We start from the raw sequence: 18502 nt of genomic DNA on the forward strand, positions 1-18502 counted from the left end.
ATTCGCTAACATCGCAGATTTTCTCCCAAACAAATCCATAGTCCAGTATATTTCCGGGGGATTAATTTGAAAATCTATACCGAATATAAATTTTAAATAAAATAAAATATACGTATAATGTTCGTTATTTGTAATATACGTGGCAAAGAATATTCACCGAATATTTGTTTAAAGAAAAAAATACATGATGCGAATTTCCATCTTCAGATAAAATCGCACGATTTTTTATGACAAACGTATCAAGGGCAGATGAATTATCTCACCATTCTACATTGGTATTCGTATCTTATCGAAATGACTGTGTACCATTTCTACGAATGGACAGTTGTTCACGAATATATAGGCATATTTTTAGTTACGATCATTCGTTAAATGAAAATAATCTTAAATGAAAATATTTTTATACACGTCTATTACTATTTTTATTTATCGAATCATTGTACCATTAGAATTAATCCGACGTAACTATTAATGATGCATATCTGATAAGTTTTACCGTTGAAAGTAGTTAAATACTGCAACAAAATAATAATGTAAACTCCAGAAGACAACTAATACATCGTTGAAGCTTAAACAACATTATAAACGTTTTCAAACAATTCCGATTCACGAAATCGATATCTTTTTCTTCCGTCAAGAACACGATTTATAAGAAGGCTAAGTAGTACAACGCAGTGAATAACGAATAAGTGTACACTTGAAATCAATAAAAGCCTCGTATCGAATCGATCAAGCAGCCATTTCTGTGTAATTACTTAAGAGATACACGCCATCATCGACAGCGTTACGTCCATTTATGCTAGTTGTTTGAACGAAACGATGACAGAGAAATTAATCTCGGTTCACGTTGGATGTATTTGACATCTAAGAGCCGATATTAACCGGGCGGGTGCTAACGCGTAATTTATTTCCACGGGTCGAATCATCAGATCGCGGCAATCTGTCGAGAGATCAACATCAGACACGTGTAACGGCGGATCGATCAACACGGAAGGACACAGAGATGGCAAAGTTTACCTATCGTAAAACGGAAATCGATAACGAGCGACCTTATTACGCGACGACGCGAATTAAACTATTTTCCCCCGGAATGAAATCAGAATCGATCAAAAGAACGTAGATCTTTATTAGACGAGGCTATCCATCTTTTTTTCACACCCTCGTCTTTTCCTTACGAATCGACAGGACCGTTGGAGAAACGAATTCCAGTATAGAGATTCGTTCCACGTTCTTAGCTACCAGTTCATTTCTTTTTTATTTTCCTCGCTATTTACAAGTATAATCCATCTCGGAGATGTATTAACCTTTTTATGTCGTATTTAAGAGCGCATCTTTCCATCAAAGGCAAAGTCACTGATTCGCTCAGCATCGTCTTCTTTGAAACGAGATTTTGCTGTCTCTTCTTCTTTCGTCTCGTTGTTTCAAAGTCTGCTTAGGGTCGCAGTCGCGATACATGCTGATAAACAGAAACGAAGAAAATAGAAATTCAATGTGATTACGGAGACACTGTTCGATTTGTTACAGGCGTTCGAAGAGCTGGAAGAGCTGCTGGGAAAGTACAACATATGCATCGCCATTAAGGAAAAATTAGTGAAAGATTCTGGCGTTGCCGAAGAGAAGGCTTACGACGAGATAGTCTTGAAATTGTTAACCAAACCGAGAGCACGAGGTAAGCCATTTTTGTTCGAAATATTAAATAACAGAATATAGAAAAAATAGAATTTCGCATGGAATTCAAATCTCTCGGTGAGAAATATTCGATTTGTCCTCGTAAAAAAGAAACAAAATTTGAAAAAGTACGTGGATTGTAAAAATCGGTTTTTTTTTATTTATAACTTTCACGTGACGTTGAAATATTTAGAGAGAGAAAAAAATATTGAAACCGGAGGCGTGATCAAAATGATATATAAATAAAATAGAAGAAAAGCTGCACAGCTAGTTTATCTTTGAGTACGGAGCAGAAGTAAACCGTAGAAATAAATTAAAGATCTAATGGCAAACAATTTCGAAATCGTAAGATTCACTCGCAACGATTCCCGGTTTGGCCAACTCGATAGCAACCAATCGTAAATTGGAAAGCTCACAACTCTAAACACATAGCTATCGATTTTTCGGCTATAACCGCGTTACATATAACCGCGTTGCCTAGCACGTAAATAGCTGATATCATTGGAGAAAATTGAATACTGCCAAGAAACATATATTTTCTAAAATTAAAAATGTACAAAAATATTCTATTTTAATTCTATTCTATAATTAAAATTGTCCACAGTATCTGCAAACTCATAGACATTTTGAAAAGATTCTCCAATTAAATATTTCCCGTGTTTATATATCTGCCTGTTTAAAGTAAAAACGTATAAAGAAATTGAACTTTATTTTTATCCTACGATTTAAAGTATCCTCATGTATTTCTTAAAATTTCTTGAATTGAATATTTCTTCTAATCTAATAATCATTGCAACAAAAAATATACGAAGAAAATTTATTCTATCTTTATTCAACAATTTAGAATGATCGCTATATAAGAAAATATTTTGTAGAAAAATTTGAAGTCAGCTATTAAAACATATGCACGACAAAATGAAGAATTTCTTGTAAGGATTTCACAAGAAAATAACTTCTCAGGAATTTGTAAATGACACGTAAAAGCAGCTTCGATAAACAGCTGCTAAAATGCATTTATTACGCGTAGATGGAAAACTATCTAGAGAATTCTCAACAATGATAGCACTCTCCACGATAATTAACATTTGCAGAGAAATTTTCGATTCACGAAATATTCGCGTGTATTTCACAAACGAACTTCTATCGAGTTATCAAAGTGTATTTGATACGACAAAGCTCGCTACTAAAGGGAGAGGCATCGATCGAAACGAGATGAAGGGGAGAAGACTGACCCATCGACATGAAATTGAAACGAAAGAACGGCGAAACAAAGATGCTTCCGGTGGAACATAATAAAAGAAAAAGGAGAGAGTCTTTTAGCTTTGAATGATAGAGATTCTTATCTTAACCGTGCTCCCATTTCGTTATCAAAATGGGAGGAAGCTAAGACGACTCGATACTTTCCCAGATAAAACGTGAATCCCTGGAATTTCATCGACTAGTCCCGTAACTTCTCAGTTCCTTCGAAACAGGACTGAGAAAACCGAATCTCTTCGGTTTTGTTTCTATTAAAAGAGCGCCTCCTTTATCAAGCAAAAACGGCCATTCTGAAACAGACACGATCGAAGACAAATACAATAATCAACCAGAAAGTTTAACGAAAAATTTTTTGATTTTATCTACGTATTTATCTTATACGAAATTAAGATCGGTAAAAATTTTCAATATTTTTCAGTTTTCTAATAGATGATCTTTTCAAAAATATGATCGGAAGGTAATTTGATTTCGTGATCTCCGATATCGTTATCATAATTTAATATTACTCTTGAATTTATTTTAGTAGTTAGAATAACCAACAGCAATGCAAACATTTAATCAATACATACCTATATTTGATTATTCAATTTATCTCTCAAATAGAGGAAACCATTAATTTGGAATAACATAATTTATATGATACAAATTCTCATGTATCTCGATATCAGAGAATCTTATTTGTAATCAAACCTGTCGTAAAATATTGCAACGCAACTTCGAACATTTATCGCACGTTATGGAATATTTCCGTGCACATTGCGCATCTCCAGAAGAGAAAAGTTCGACGTATCGAAAAATCTATAAAGTTCTTCAATGTTCATGAATACAAAGCTGGAATTACCGTGACGCGAGAGTAGGCGTTAAGATCCAACTATGTGTAACCTATTTCGTATGAACGGGTTTCGCCCAAGGAACATTCGACAGCATTGAACTTTTCACTAGGTTCTCTTCAATCCTTCCATAATGAACAGTTCCCTATGAACAGCGGCACGCAAAAGTGTTTTGGCACTTACTATAAAAAGTTTTTGTGCGTATATTATGCGTAGACTAAAATCTGTGATGCATTTATTCAAAATATCAAGGTACAAAAATGTATAATCTGTCTACAGTAAAATACTCGTAATAATAGTATAAGAGCTAAAACTTTTGGTTGATCGCGTGACTCGTCGCACATGTAGTTCGTTAGAATGAAAAAGCAAAAAAGATTAAACAGAAAGAGATTTTCATGTCGTTTCACCAGAAACTTTCACGCATGCAGACAGATCGAATCTTCTGTAACTTTATAGTTACAATTTTTCCAGTGTTTCCAGGTACTAACTAAAATCTAAAATATCTAAAAATCCGAGCGAAAAGCCAAGCTCGTTATTTAGAATTCCTTTTGAACAAGACTTTTCAATGGTTGAATTGCAGACGTTTTTGCTTGAAATCGCGTATCATCAATGCCTCATCCATTACGTGAACCTTCCTCGTTCCACGAATCACGACATTCTATGGTTATTCTGCAAACTGACGAGTAAACGGGTTAATTTGCGTCTCGTAACGTTTAAATGGTATTCGCGAGCCGAAGTTTCTAGCTATTGAAGCTCTCAGTTTCTCATTAGCTGTTTGTTCTCTTAGCGATACCTAGAATTCATCAGAGTTGAAATTACTCTGTTCTACGAATAGAACGAAACGTTGAAAGGTGGGATAACCTTTGACCAGCTCCCTTTTACGAAGGATACTTCGGCTTATACAGCTTCGTCTTACTTACCGTTACAGCTACGGTATCGATGTGTACTTTATCAGGGCTGATCGACGAGCAATCTCAGATCCATTCTCACATTTATCCGCCACCCTTTGTTTAAGACTCGAGTTAAGGTCTCGAGCTTCTCGTCGACATGAGAAGAGAAACGTAACCGCGTAGAACAGCTCGTTCGTTGCAAGGTTATTTTTTGTGAGGAACTAGATTACACGGAACTTCGTCAAGAAGCAGTGCACCGTAAATGCACCAGTGAAACGTAAGGTCGAGAGTGTGAGACGAAAAGAAAAATGATAGAACGGACGCGAGGCGTATGCGAAATAAAATTGCGAAAATGTTTACTTCGCGAATTAATTTGCATGGAGGAAAATACATGTTGCTTTTTTATTAAGTAATTTTTACTTTTCGTAGAATTGTAGCTGATAAAAATTCGAGTATGATAATTTGTCAACTAGTTGATTCCATTTAATGGGACTAAATGTTAAATACGAGTTTCGTTGTCTTTTTTAACGAAAATTTCACGCGAAATTACAAAAAAGTATTACGAGAGCAGAAATTATTTTTTCTCCCTTTTCTAGAAACTTTCTAGAAACTAATTTTTCTGTTCCTAACTTACAAAATCTGTGTAACGCTTAGAATTTGGTAAAACTGTCTAGTCAAAATTTCCCTACGGGAACTGCGAAAATCACAGCTTGCGGATAAACTGAACTAATATTTTTTTTTATTTAGGTTATCGCTATTGCTCTCTTTTTTAAATATACGATATGAAGTACAACTGCTTTAGATTTAAACTTTCGTTTGTCCTTTTTTCACTACTGTATCAATCTTTTTGAAACTTGGACCTATCGAAGATCAAATACTAATGAAGACAATGGGAAGGTAAAAGACAATATACTTCTGAAGGGAACTATACTTATACTACAGGGAATAATACTTAATTGAAAATCGATAATGGAGAACCGATCCAATACATATCTGCAGCGTTTTGTATCGTATCAAAATAGACGATCAAAGATTGTTTTTGGTCTGAAATATAAAGTTTGATGAAAGACAGTGAAAAGTTTAATTTCTGCTTGTTATATTGAAAAAAATAGTGGGAAAAGTGGAATACAAAAATAGTCTATAAAAGAAATGAAAGTTTCCGGTATTTCGATGGATACAGGTAGCAATGAAATTATATCAGTCTTCAGCTCATGATGTTTCGATAGGTTCTATTCTCAAGAAAATTAATTAAGTCACCCCTGAAACAGAGACTCGAAGGGAGGAAAAGCAGCGGAGACGGCAGCAAAAAAGAAATACGCAGCAATTGCATTAAATTAAATTCCAGTCCTGTCGTAAAGTATCTCTACCGTCGTACTTCCTTTGATTCCAACCAACAAAAAATATCTTTCTAGTTGTCTGTGGACTTTTGTAGAATGTTCGGAACGAGTTATGTTGCGTTATTTATAAAGCAGGTGAGCTGGAAAATCTCTTTGTGCTCAGGATAATTTTTGACTGATTACAAATAAGAATCTTTTTGTTCGAATTACGAATGACCTGGTTTCATCTATTGCAAATATTTGATTCTACGAAAATTCATAATTAACCCATTCGCGAACTCAAATAACCGGGAGAGTGACGATCTAAAGAGATGGATATAGGAGACGTAATTAAATCCTCCTTCTTGTGGCGACTTGAAAAAGACTTTAGTTCTTGCGTAATATAAATTTCAATCGATATTCAATCATATATTATCGATTTATTCTTAGGTACGATTAAATGGAAATTTAATTTTGCATGAATGAGAACGAAGAGGTAGAATTACGACAGCTATTACATTGATGCATATGGAATTTCGTCTTCTTTAATAAAACTTCTGTAATTATACGTAACTTCCTGAAATATCGGAAATAATTTCCACGTGGACTAGTTCCATCATTCCACATTTATGAGAATTATCAGTTCTCACTTTTAAAATATCTCAAAACGGAACTATTAAAACTCAATGAATTTGATAAAAACCTAAATATCTCATTTACAATTCCTTTTAAAGTAGAACATTTGTCAGAGTTCATAATCCTGATAGTAGATCTTAGCAAATCATGCAGTCCGTGAAAATTCCGACAGTATCAATTAGCTTTTCTTTCATCTGATCGTTTAAGATGCATAATATTCAGCTCGGATCAAGAAGCTGCTGGAATTAGGAGAAAATTGTCTGAGCTCCAGAATTAAAAAATTCTCAAAATAAATGTCTCGAAGTTGATAATTGATAAAAATTCACATATGTTCATTTGTCAACTAGTTAATTCCTTTTACTAGACACAAAGTTTAACGCTCCAAACTTCGTCATTCTAATACCAGAGAATATTATAAAATATGAATAAAATATAATATAGTATAAATAAAGTGGAAACGTTAACGGTATTGATCAACTTTTCTTTTACTAACGTCTGTGTGTTTAGGATGCATAATATTCGGCTCGGATCAAGAAGTTGCTGGAGTTATGAGAGCCGTTAGACGCCTCAATGTAACCGGTGCGTTTTCGTGGATCGGCAGCGATGGATGGAGCGCCAGAGGTTTAGTTAGCAATGGTAACGAGCCGGAAGTCGAAGGTACTCTATCGGTTCAACCTCAAGCCAATCCTGTCAAGGGTTTCGAAGAATACTTCCTGAATTTGACTGTCGAGAACAACCGAAGGAATCCGTGGTTTGTTGGTAAGCGAACGACTGAAACACGCGAGCTTCGTTAAACTTCGCTAATTCTAACTTCCGTGAATAACAACTCCAGGGCTGCGTGATCTATCTATCGTACCAAACTAAACGCTCAAATGATTAACGAAACTATCTGAATGAAACAACAACAGGAGGCACCTAGTTCCAGAAAATGCTTCCTTCCAATTTTGCATCTAATTTGAAGTATAACTTCCTTCAAACTTTTATTGAAGGCTGACTTTTTCTTTCGATCCTCATTCGGGGGTGTCATTCATAAGCGATTTCGTTGTGATATAAAATGATTAGAGAAATAAAGATCAAGGGACCTAAAAGCTTTTATATATATTTGATTACGTTTCAAGAAAATGTAGTCAATATATTATATGTAACTGTCTTTACCATTACTTAAGTCACTATTTTTTTATCCCTTTTCTCCATAACACCATAGAGATTGACACTTACACATTCGTATGTTTATGTGTTTCACTAATTGCTTTATACTTTTGCTGTCTATTATTTTCTTTTATTGTTATATCATTATCGCAAAATAATCTGCTTATAGAAATCGTTAATTCGGAATCTTTTTATTCGAATGAAAAATTGTAAGCAATAGCAATCAGATTATAGACAATTAGTCTCTTAAGACGCCTATTATGCACCAAAGCTAATGGTTCAAGCAATAACTGATTTAGGTGAATTCAGTGTGTCCCATAGCGATTTCTTTAAAACCACATGAAACTACAAACATATAGTAACACCGCAAATAAGTACGAAATAAACGAGAATATATTAAGAAACATAGGGTTTCTATTAGAGAATTAGAGAAAAAGATAACAGAAAATAGAATTTATTGAAATCTTTCAATGAAGAATATAACGTATTATAGTGGAACGTGTTGCGAATGATTTTAGAATTCTGGGAAGACCATTTTCAATGTAAATACCCGAACTCATCCGTAACTCCGTACAATACGAAGTATACGAAACCCTGCACGACCAAAGAACGTTTAACGAAACAGAATACAGCGTTCGAGGATCAACTTCAATTCGTTTCCGATGCTGTCATGGCATTCGCCTATGCCTTTCGGTAATTCAATTTTTCTTGTTTCTCTTCAAGCGTAACAAGCGTTACATCTAAACTGTGGATGTGTATGCATGAATAATAAAAAAGCAAAATATAATACTAATATAATACTATACTATAACAATACTATAACAAATATAAGATACTTCTGTTCAAGCTTCGCTTCGTTATTATTGCTTAAACATCCGCAATTTAGTTACATATTTCTCGATGAACACGTAGATCTTTATTCCACGTTCAGGGATATGCACAAAGATCTTTGCGGCGGAAAACCTGGACTTTGCGACGCGATGAAACCTACTAATGGCACGGAGCTCTTAAGATATCTTCAGAAAGTATCCTTTGAAGGTAAGAATGCAAATGAAACTGGAAGTTTAATAAATCGTCGAAATGATAAAACTTCGTGTTCTATGGATTACTAAAAATATTTATAAAGATGTCGAATATCGATTTCGATTTCGTTGAAGGTCTGAGTGGTGACATGTTCAAATTTGACAAGAACGGAGATGGGCCAGCTCGATACAACATCATACACTTCAAACAGGTAGAACCTGGCAAGTATAAGTGGGTTCGAGTCGGCAATTACCTCGAGGGTACATTGGATTTGGATATGCCCGGTAAGTAGTAAATTGGTCGTTTCGCAATTCTGTCTTTTTCTCGCGAAATTGAACAGCACCTGTGCTCTCGCTACCTACTCGCATATTCCTTGCAGAAATCCAATTTAAACTTGGACATCCTCTGCCACCGGAAAGCGTGTGTTCTCTACCCTGCGAAGTCGGCCAAGCAAAGAAATACGTCGAGGGTGAGAGATGCTGTTGGCACTGCTTCAACTGCACTCAATATCAGGTTTGTAACCTGATATTCGCTCCACGGATCGTTTCGGTTATCTTAACGCGAAATATTTTCCATTCGACGCCTGATAATTTGTTTGCATCCAATTTTCCAGTTTTATGTCACCCAACAACCTGTGGAATAGAATTTTATTTTCAAAGATGAAAAAATATTTCAACCGAGTTCGAGTTGACATCCCCTTTCATAGACGTATTTTCGTGACGTACGCGGAATAGACAATGTTTTCTCATACAGTAAACAACATGTTTAATAAAAGAATTCCTTCTGAATATTACTTTTTCTCTACAATAGCTGCATAGTGATTCTTGCAGGAATTTTTCTATAATATCAAATAAGTATCTGAGTCATATTTATTGGTCCGCCCCTATATTACTTGAAACATCATTCGCGCATTTGTTCTTCGTGGATAACGTAACAGACAACGTACGACTTCAATGCAGCGTAGAAGATCTCTTTGAATCTCTAAAAGGAACTTTCTCTTTAAGCGTTCTACCTCTCAAGCAGCCACTAGAATAAATATAGCACGGATCTGCCTTGGGCGAGTTTTTCATGAAATTTGAATGTCTGTTAAACAGATACGACATCCAAAAGACGAGAACCAATGTATTCCTTGTCGTCAAGGTACAGTACCTGACGACATGCATTCTGCTTGTCGTGATATCCCCGAGGAATTCCTGCGACCAGAAAGCGGATGGGCGATAGGGGCAATGTCTTTCTCTGCCACAGGGATTCTAGTAAGTAATTTTATTAAATGAGAAATAATATATTTACGAAGGAAAATATAAACGAATAGCTTACAGAGAAAATTAAAGGAGAGATAAGAACTAGGGTAGCAAAGAAAAAGTTTCCTGATAAAGATCGTTTGTTCTAAAAACATTACATGCTGCAATCTACAGTATACACACGATAAAATAATCATCAGCCGACTGTTCAACTGCGTAAAATGCAATTTCAACAACAATGCATTAGGCTAGTCGACAGTCTACGATAAAACTGCTGCCACAAAAACCAGCTGCATTATCGATCCCGTTTTTTCATTACTCGAATTATTTTGTAAATATCAAAATAGTAGCTCGAAATTGCACGTTGAGAATTAAGGTTATCTTGAAAACACATTATACGAACGATATTGAAGCAACATCAACGCATTCACATTTTACATATTCATTCTCGAGATCCAAAGTAACGATGATCTAAAAATATTGATCCAAATCTATTTTACTGTAAGGTATCTCCCTGCTCTTTTTATTTTTTATCAAAATAATTGGGATCTATATATTTTGCATTATAAATAAAGAAGATTTAATAGTGAAAAATATTCTGATATCTTCAAGTCAAATAAATCTAAGTCCAGACAGGCTCCTAATATCTTCTCTGTTCTATCTTACGTTTCTTTTCCTTTCTCCATTCTCTTTTTATCACCTTCTGTATTTTCTGTTCTTTCTCCTCTTCTCGTCTCTTCTTTTCCTTACACTCCCTTCCTCTTTAACTTCTTTTCCCTTTTCACCCATTCTTTTTTCTCTCCTCACCTTTTTCTTCCTTTCTTGTCTTTTTCTCTTAAAATGAACTATCGTCAACGCTTTCACCATCAAATATTCATATCCATCAAATTCCTCATAGCTCAAACTAATAAAGATTCGAATAAAAGTCAATATAAAAAAACACGAACGTCTCTCTGTTGACAGATAACTTTGTGCGTGTGCGGTGTGTTTCTGAAGCACAACGACACACCAGTAGTTCGTGCATCTGGTCGCGAACTATCATACGTCCTACTGTCCGGCATTCTGCTTTGTTATCTCGTTACGTTCACGCTTGTTCTCAGACCGACGGACATCGTTTGTGGTATACAAAGGTAAGGGGTTAAAGATCCTAGGACAAAGCGTAGCCCATATTTCCTTCAGCAAGAAGCGACCTGCGGGCGATGAAAAAATTCAATTCCCCGTAGAAACGAGTAGGTCACAGAGCCGGTAAATTGACATTAACCAGGAAACGGGAATACATGATCAATACCTGCAAAGCTGATAAAATCGAGAGACGAAATTTCATGGGTGAAAGTGAATTAAATTTAGTTCAATTACGGAGAATCAAAAGAAGGATATAAAGCACATCGGCAAATCTATTTAGAGGTCAAAGTTGCACCTGCTTCAATTTCTTAAACGTCTTCGCGCTCGGAAAACTTCTGTTTTATTTGTATTAAATGACATTTGTTACAATGATGATCAGGCTATTATGATCGTTTGGAAAGTATCTTTTATTCGAAATTTGATTAGCACATAATTTCAACAAATGTTCGGCTTACATCTCGACCTCGATAAATATTCTAATACACTAGCAAGGAGAGAATCATTTCCAGGAAATATTACATTCGAATAAAAATCATCCGATCAGAATAGCCTGAGCAGAGAATTCAAACATTCTAAGCACAGAATTCAGTTTAAAAATTCTGACCTGTTTAATACAATACATTTAACAGTGTATATAGAAGAAACCGATACATACTGTATTGTAATAAAATACTATGTGGTTCCATTTAGAAAAACTTCGACAAAGCATATATCTCGATATTTTAGCGGAGAAAAAGAGCTTCAAAATTTTCTTGTCCACTAAGAAAATAAAATTTTATCCATCGAAATTTATTACCACTTACGTATCCCAGTAAATCATGAAATACGATTGCGGTGAATTGATCGTGTATGTACCAAAAAGGAAAATTTGTACGTAAATTTACGTCACAGGAACTACTAAAGACCTATCGTTTCACAGATTTGCCGCTGGTTTCTGTTTCACCGTCGTCTACGCTGCGCTTTTAACGAAGACAAATCGAATATCGAGGATCTTCAATGCGAGCAAACACAGCGCCAAAAGACCATCTTTCATATCTCCACGATCACAGCTGATCATTTGTTCCGGTTTAGTCTTCGTACAAATTTTAGTTAACGGTGTCTGGATGATAATCGATCCAGCTAAAGCGATGCATCATTATCCAACCAGAGAAGACAATTTGCTCGTTTGTAACAGTTACATTGATGCCAGTTACATGATCGCCTTCGCCTATCCTATCATGTTGATCGTCGTTTGCACCGTGTATGCTGTTCTTACCAGAAAAATTCCAGAAGCTTTTAACGAGAGCAAACACATCGGTGAGTATATATACGTTTGAATATTGCTGTGTATACTGTGTATACCTGTTCAAACCTGTAGACCAGCTATTGCGACTAACTCTTTCATAACTTTTTACTTCTGTGCGTTTCAATGAGAAGCTTAGAAAATCGGGAAAAAAAACAATGAACAGTATGGTGACGCAAATATTACGGATTTCTTAGGATAAAGACATTTTTGAAAGTCTTCAAAATTTCAAATTTGTCTACCATCCATTGTGTTTAATCCTTTCACTGCTACCGAAGCATATTGAATCGCTTCAATTAAAACGTATAATTTAATCAAAAAATTTTACAATTTTTGACAGGTCACATTTTTGTAGCAGCGAATGTGTCAAGCCGTTTCGATTTTGTATCGAATCTCCATAGTGATATCGAAGTCTAATATCTTTAAGTTCCACGGTAGAACTATGTCAACCTTTTACAGAACTCGTTAAAGCTAGACGCGCAATATTTCCCGACAGAAAATTTTATTAGCGGCGCAACCGGGTACTCTCGCAAAATTTAGGTCTGAAAGGCTTTAAGACTGCAAGTTGGAATATAACTCAAGGGCGAGGGTTCGAGCGATAAGTCCGCGTCTAAAACACTGAACTTCTCTTGAATCATAAACTTCAGCCTCCCTTTGTAGAATGCTCTTGAAAGCACACAGAATCTTGAGACATTAATGAGAATAGTTCACTTGGATCTATGAGAATCGTGAGACGAAACAATGTGGGTAACGTTACTGGTTTAGTATTCTCTTTTGTGCTCAAAAACTGCTGACTGCTGACAAATAAATATTCCGTTGCATAAATAAATTTGCATACGTATGCACAAATTTATGCGTGTTTCCTCTGCAGGTTTTACGATGTATACTACGTGTGTGATATGGCTGGCTTTCGTGCCGCTGTATTTTGGAACTGGAAACAATGTCGCATTAAGAATCACCTCGATGTCAGTCACTATAAGCTTATCCGCATCCGTAACTATAGCGTGTCTCTTCAGTCCTAAGGTAATTCAGTTGACGATTTACTGCGACAAAACTTAAGATGTATAATGAGCTGCGAACTTTAACATTACGTTACTTTCCGACAGTTGTACATCATTTTAATACGACCGGACAGGAACGTGCGTCAGAGTATGATGCCAGCTAGATACAGCACGACAAAAAGTTCTGCAGTCACGGCCACCAACGCTTCTAGCATGATAGCACCAGTTACATTGACTGCGGCTACCTGCGACCAGAATAAAACTGTCAAGAAACACATTGCCACTACTATAGACTGCTCGACTCAAAGCGAATGTGAGTATCCTCGACTTGAAATATTATTGAGAGGTGATTTGAGAATTTGGAGAAAACCATATTGTTATATTCTTTCATTTCTGAGAAGATTAACGCTTTCTTGTAAAAATTCAATAATCGAAGAGAACAGTTTTTTCAAGAACTTAGAATTCTTTCCATGGTGTGAATTACACGTCTTCTCGTGGCGAGATGTTGTGGAAAACTAATTACTTTACTAAGGCTAATATCCTTTACTAAGGCTAAAGCCTCGTACAAATTATTCAGTAATCAACTCTGTTGTGTAAAAATAATTTGAAATAAATTGATAAATTACACTTTGTCAAAACTCTGTAAATTTATTTTTTTTTTTCGAGCTTCAAACGTAGTTGAAGTTCTTTTGATGTGAAAGAAACAACAGTTACTAACTGACGATTGTTAGGCTCCTTAAACTAACAATAAGTTAATTTTCTTTAACTTTATCACGAGCGAATCACAACATTCTTTCAAAAAAATAATTTCTTATGTAGTTTCTTTCTTAGTATAATTTCATTTTGAACCGACATTCAGATATAATTCTATATCCATTCTTTACTTTCTACAGCTACCTTCTAATAAACTTTTTGATAGACTCAATCTATTTTCTTTTTATCTAGGTCATCTGTTTCTCTCTAATATTGTTTTTAAAAGTTTCAATAATTCATGCACAATCTTTCTCATAATTACAGACATTTCAGCAAGCACCAAACACATTTAAAAGTCTATTAGTTTAAGAGAGATTACTTAGATTCAAACAAATCCTACGTTCACATAACAATATATCACAAAATTAATAATTTTAACAAATTTTCGCTTCAACGTTAAAATCGTTTACGAAATAATCCCTCCAAATGATTTAATATTTTTCAAGAAAATACGTTTCTTTAATTTCTTTAGAGTATACACCCTAATACACTACATTTCCCGAGGAAAGCATTTAATTATCAACACAGATTTTTAATTAAACAACCGGTTGCCTAGAACAGTTTTTTAGAAACTACTAAAAAATTATTTTTTATAACGCGTAACGTTCTTTATATATTCTCATAAACACACCGAACTATTCTCTATATTAAACAAACATTTTTATTCTTTGTGCGAATTAATTAAGTTCCTAGTAATAAAAACAATCTTTGTCTACGTTTACTTTTCTTCCGGAAAAGAGAAACTCTAGCATAATAAATTTCAAATTTTTTTCCAAAATACTTATCGTATTACATCATATCATGTGTTTGCAATGATATCGTAGAAGAAATATATCTAATTAAATTATGAAATTGTAGAATCACGACAAGGACTATTTTCGTAGAACTGGTCAATTTTCATTTGGCTATAAATTAGAATAGAGATTATTTTGTATAATATTAATTCCATCATGCGAGTCTCGCTTCTGACTACATATTTGAATGTATTATTGTTTTAGTTTTATAGGGATTTTCTATGGAAAATTTAAAGAAGGAAAAATGCGCACGTAATATGCAAAACGATATAAGATATCCAAAGTGCGATACTCATTAAATAATATATTTAATAGTCGAGGCAGATCTCCGCTTAAGTTCTATTTTTTCATATGGGTTCATAAAATTATAAATTTGTATAAATGTCCGCAATTTAATTATGAGCTTAAATTTGACAAATCTGATAACAATCGTTTTTGTTACAAATCCCTCAATTAAAAGATATACTTGTTTATAGATTACGAGCTGAAGGATCAGAAAAATGGCAAACCATCACCCTCTGTCGTTTCCCGATCGACTCAGACTACTACCAATAACGACAAAGATTCGAATGCAGTGATATCAAGCAAAGAATCGAAGGAAAGTACCACAACAACGAAACAATTGAATAACAACGCGAGAATAGGAAACGGGCCAGTAAATCAGAGTGAGGTTTCATTATAGCATCAAGTTTCCATAGAATCGGCAATTTTGCCGACGACTTTGAAACCAATTTCAAAAAAACCCGTGGTAGTTTAAAGGGACGCAAAATGATATTAACAAATATGACGTCTCGATATTTTGTAAATACGACTGAACGTGCTTCATCATATCGATATCGATACGCATCGTACGTTAAAATTCTCTTTAAGGCTATGCTTTGAACGATGTTATGGCTGGATGAAGATGAATGTGCAAAAAATATCGTATAAATTCTGCTATCGTACGTTGGAAACGAATTATAAACGATATTGAAAATTCGTCTCGTGTATTGACGATGCTGTTTGCGAATAAAAAAAAAAAAAAAAGGAAAGTAACTCAAATGGAATTAAATTATCGAGAAACAGGATAAAACATATGAAATGAAAAGATATTCGAAGGGTATTTAAGAAATTGGGAACATCGATTTTGTTAATTACCATAAATACACGAGATCACGAAACTGCTAGACGCAACAAATTGCACCGTGCCAGACGCATAATTATCGATCATGATCAATTGTTAAGTGGCGTTTTAAAAACTGCTCTGGTTTCTTCTGTGATCATAGCGTAATACACGTAATAATCACGTGAGATGCATAAATCTATTTTGTACATACACTATCATTTCATAACGTTTGTGCACATTAACACGAACCATTTATCGGTTAATTGAATTAATTGAAATATTGTAAATATCGTTAGTCGAGTTCGTTATTGTGTATAAAAGAAGAGGAAGCAGGTTACGTATGTAGAAAATATCGTTGCCAAATACGATTACATCTAAACGATCTTCTATTAAGAATTTTTGTAAGGAAAATATTAAAAAAATAATATTAAAATATTAAAAAATATTAAAATAAGTAAAGACGAAAAAAACGATAATCGTTCGAGAATATTATTCGTCGATTGTTCTGTACATAAATTTCTCTCTGTAAATATTCAATGAAATAACACACACATGGGTCATTCGAAAGGATAATTATACGATTCGAAGCTAACAGCTAACAATATCCTTAAAAAAAAGAATTTCCAAGTGTGACTTGACGAACGTTAGACCCTTAGATAATCGTTTCTCCTTTTTTTCGATATTTTCTCTGCAGACTATAGGAATTGCTACATGTAGAATTAGAAACAAAAACGATGCAAAGATTGCGTATCGATCGGAAACATCATGAAACGTTTTCTCGTAACATCTAATCGCCCTAATTTTAATCTAACGTTAACGCTTGATCTCTACATAACGAAAGAGAAAATCTAAGCAAACCAACGATGAAACATATGTTTCGTAGACACTCTGATGTACATACATACGTTAAGAACTCCTTTTCGTAGAGTCGCGATCATACGATAAACATATCCAATTTAACTCGTGTACGTAGTTGTTTTTCGATAGCGTTAATTATTCAAGAAATAAGAGTTGTCGACTACTTCAAACAATTCGTTCTGAACCGTTTTATATAGCGTCGACCTATTTCCGCGCGTGTGTATAAAAGATTTGTAAACGTTTTGAATTTTTATAGAATCGAAAAGGGTGTTTTACGTGTTGTACTTTGGATACAAATAAGCCCAGTATCCATCGTTTGGCACTGACCCTGTGTTTCTTTAAAAAAGCAAAATCATATTCAACAACGATGCTTGATAAGATAAAAAGTTCAACAGATAGCCGAGTATTGAAGTTAATCAACAATTTCATTTAATAAGAAAATTCTGGACAAATGAAAGCGTGACCACTATATATATGATACAAATACGTGGAACGTAAATGTATTTTGACTGTTGTTCGAACGATTGCATTTGATTTGAGAGTATGTAAATACATTGAAAATATGTGATTGTAGGTACATAAAGACGATACCGTTAAGTATTAAGATATAAAAACGAAAATATTAGTTTGTGCGGAACCAATTTAGCCGTAATTAATTCCATAAGAGTTAAGACTTCGAATGCAAGATTAAAATGTCACGCGTTGACGAATTTTACGATGCGATACAATGACAATGTCGAGAAAGGAAGAAAGAGGACTCTAAACTAGTTCGCGCGAACTATTTACGATTTAAGGATATTTTAAATACGTACGAACACTGCAGTAGAAAGACACAAATTTACATGATGTTACATTAAATTGTATGTATGTATTCGTTGAAATGATCGAAAGATAACGAGAAAGAAAAACAGTCGTCGAAATAAAATCACGATCGTGGAAATTATTTTATCCATTCATATTATCTTATTCCTTTTGTCCCTGAATTTAATAAAGAAAGCTTGTTAGGCACGGTTTTATTCAACTTTTGATTTCCATGAGCACTGGGCCCATTTTCAGCCTTGTTCAGATTAGCCAAGTTATCTGAATTTGAGCAATTTAATTCAAGTAACTAGAAACTTCGTTACTAGTATGAACCTGTTATTTTCTTGACTTGAAATATTCTTTTATATCTTTTCACTGGACTTTGTCAATCAAGCCACTTAGTTTCGAATAATTTGAAATACTTTAACAATGCAAACATATTTTCTTCGATTTTAAATATGCGTTAAAGTTTGAAGAAAAGCTGAGACTCTTTAAATTATTCCTTAACTTGAAAGGAATGATAGTAATTATATTTTCAGTTTCGTACTTACTGATGTTGGTTCCCAAAATCAAATTTGTCTGAGCTTTGTATTAAATCATATTTCACGTATAATATTTTTATTATATCTCGTTAACGTTTGACATTAACAATAACAATCACTCTCTTCAACGTAATATTCCTTTAGATATCCATTTGAAGTTAGGTTACTTGAATTCAAACAACTTGATTTCAACTAACTTGACCAATCTGAACGAGGCTTTACAATAATGACGTG

General features: G+C 34.3%; 1 protein-coding gene across 1 annotated transcript in view; it reads left to right on the top strand.

The window, feature by feature from the left end:
• The window catches only part of Glurb (metabotropic glutamate receptor B), a 306906-nt gene extending 289041 nt beyond the window's left edge, over window positions 1-17865 (top strand). The window contains exons 5-16 of the mRNA XM_072011854.1: window positions 1525-1669; window positions 7105-7356; window positions 8265-8439; window positions 8678-8784; window positions 8904-9053; window positions 9149-9282; window positions 9864-10022; window positions 10974-11140; window positions 12052-12428; window positions 13286-13437; window positions 13521-13728; window positions 15439-17865. Of these exons, the coding sequence (XP_071867955.1) occupies window positions 1525-1669; window positions 7105-7356; window positions 8265-8439; window positions 8678-8784; window positions 8904-9053; window positions 9149-9282; window positions 9864-10022; window positions 10974-11140; window positions 12052-12428; window positions 13286-13437; window positions 13521-13728; window positions 15439-15644 (2232 nt within the window). The 3' untranslated portion in view covers window positions 15645-17865. The remainder of the gene's footprint in view (window positions 1-1524; window positions 1670-7104; window positions 7357-8264; window positions 8440-8677; window positions 8785-8903; window positions 9054-9148; window positions 9283-9863; window positions 10023-10973; window positions 11141-12051; window positions 12429-13285; window positions 13438-13520; window positions 13729-15438) is intronic.
• The last annotated feature ends 637 nt before the right edge of the window (window positions 17866-18502 follow it).

The sequence above is a fragment of the Bombus fervidus genome, chromosome 10 (genome assembly GCF_041682495.2).
Source record: "Bombus fervidus isolate BK054 chromosome 10, iyBomFerv1, whole genome shotgun sequence".
Taxonomy (NCBI): domain Eukaryota; kingdom Metazoa; phylum Arthropoda; class Insecta; order Hymenoptera; family Apidae; genus Bombus; species Bombus fervidus.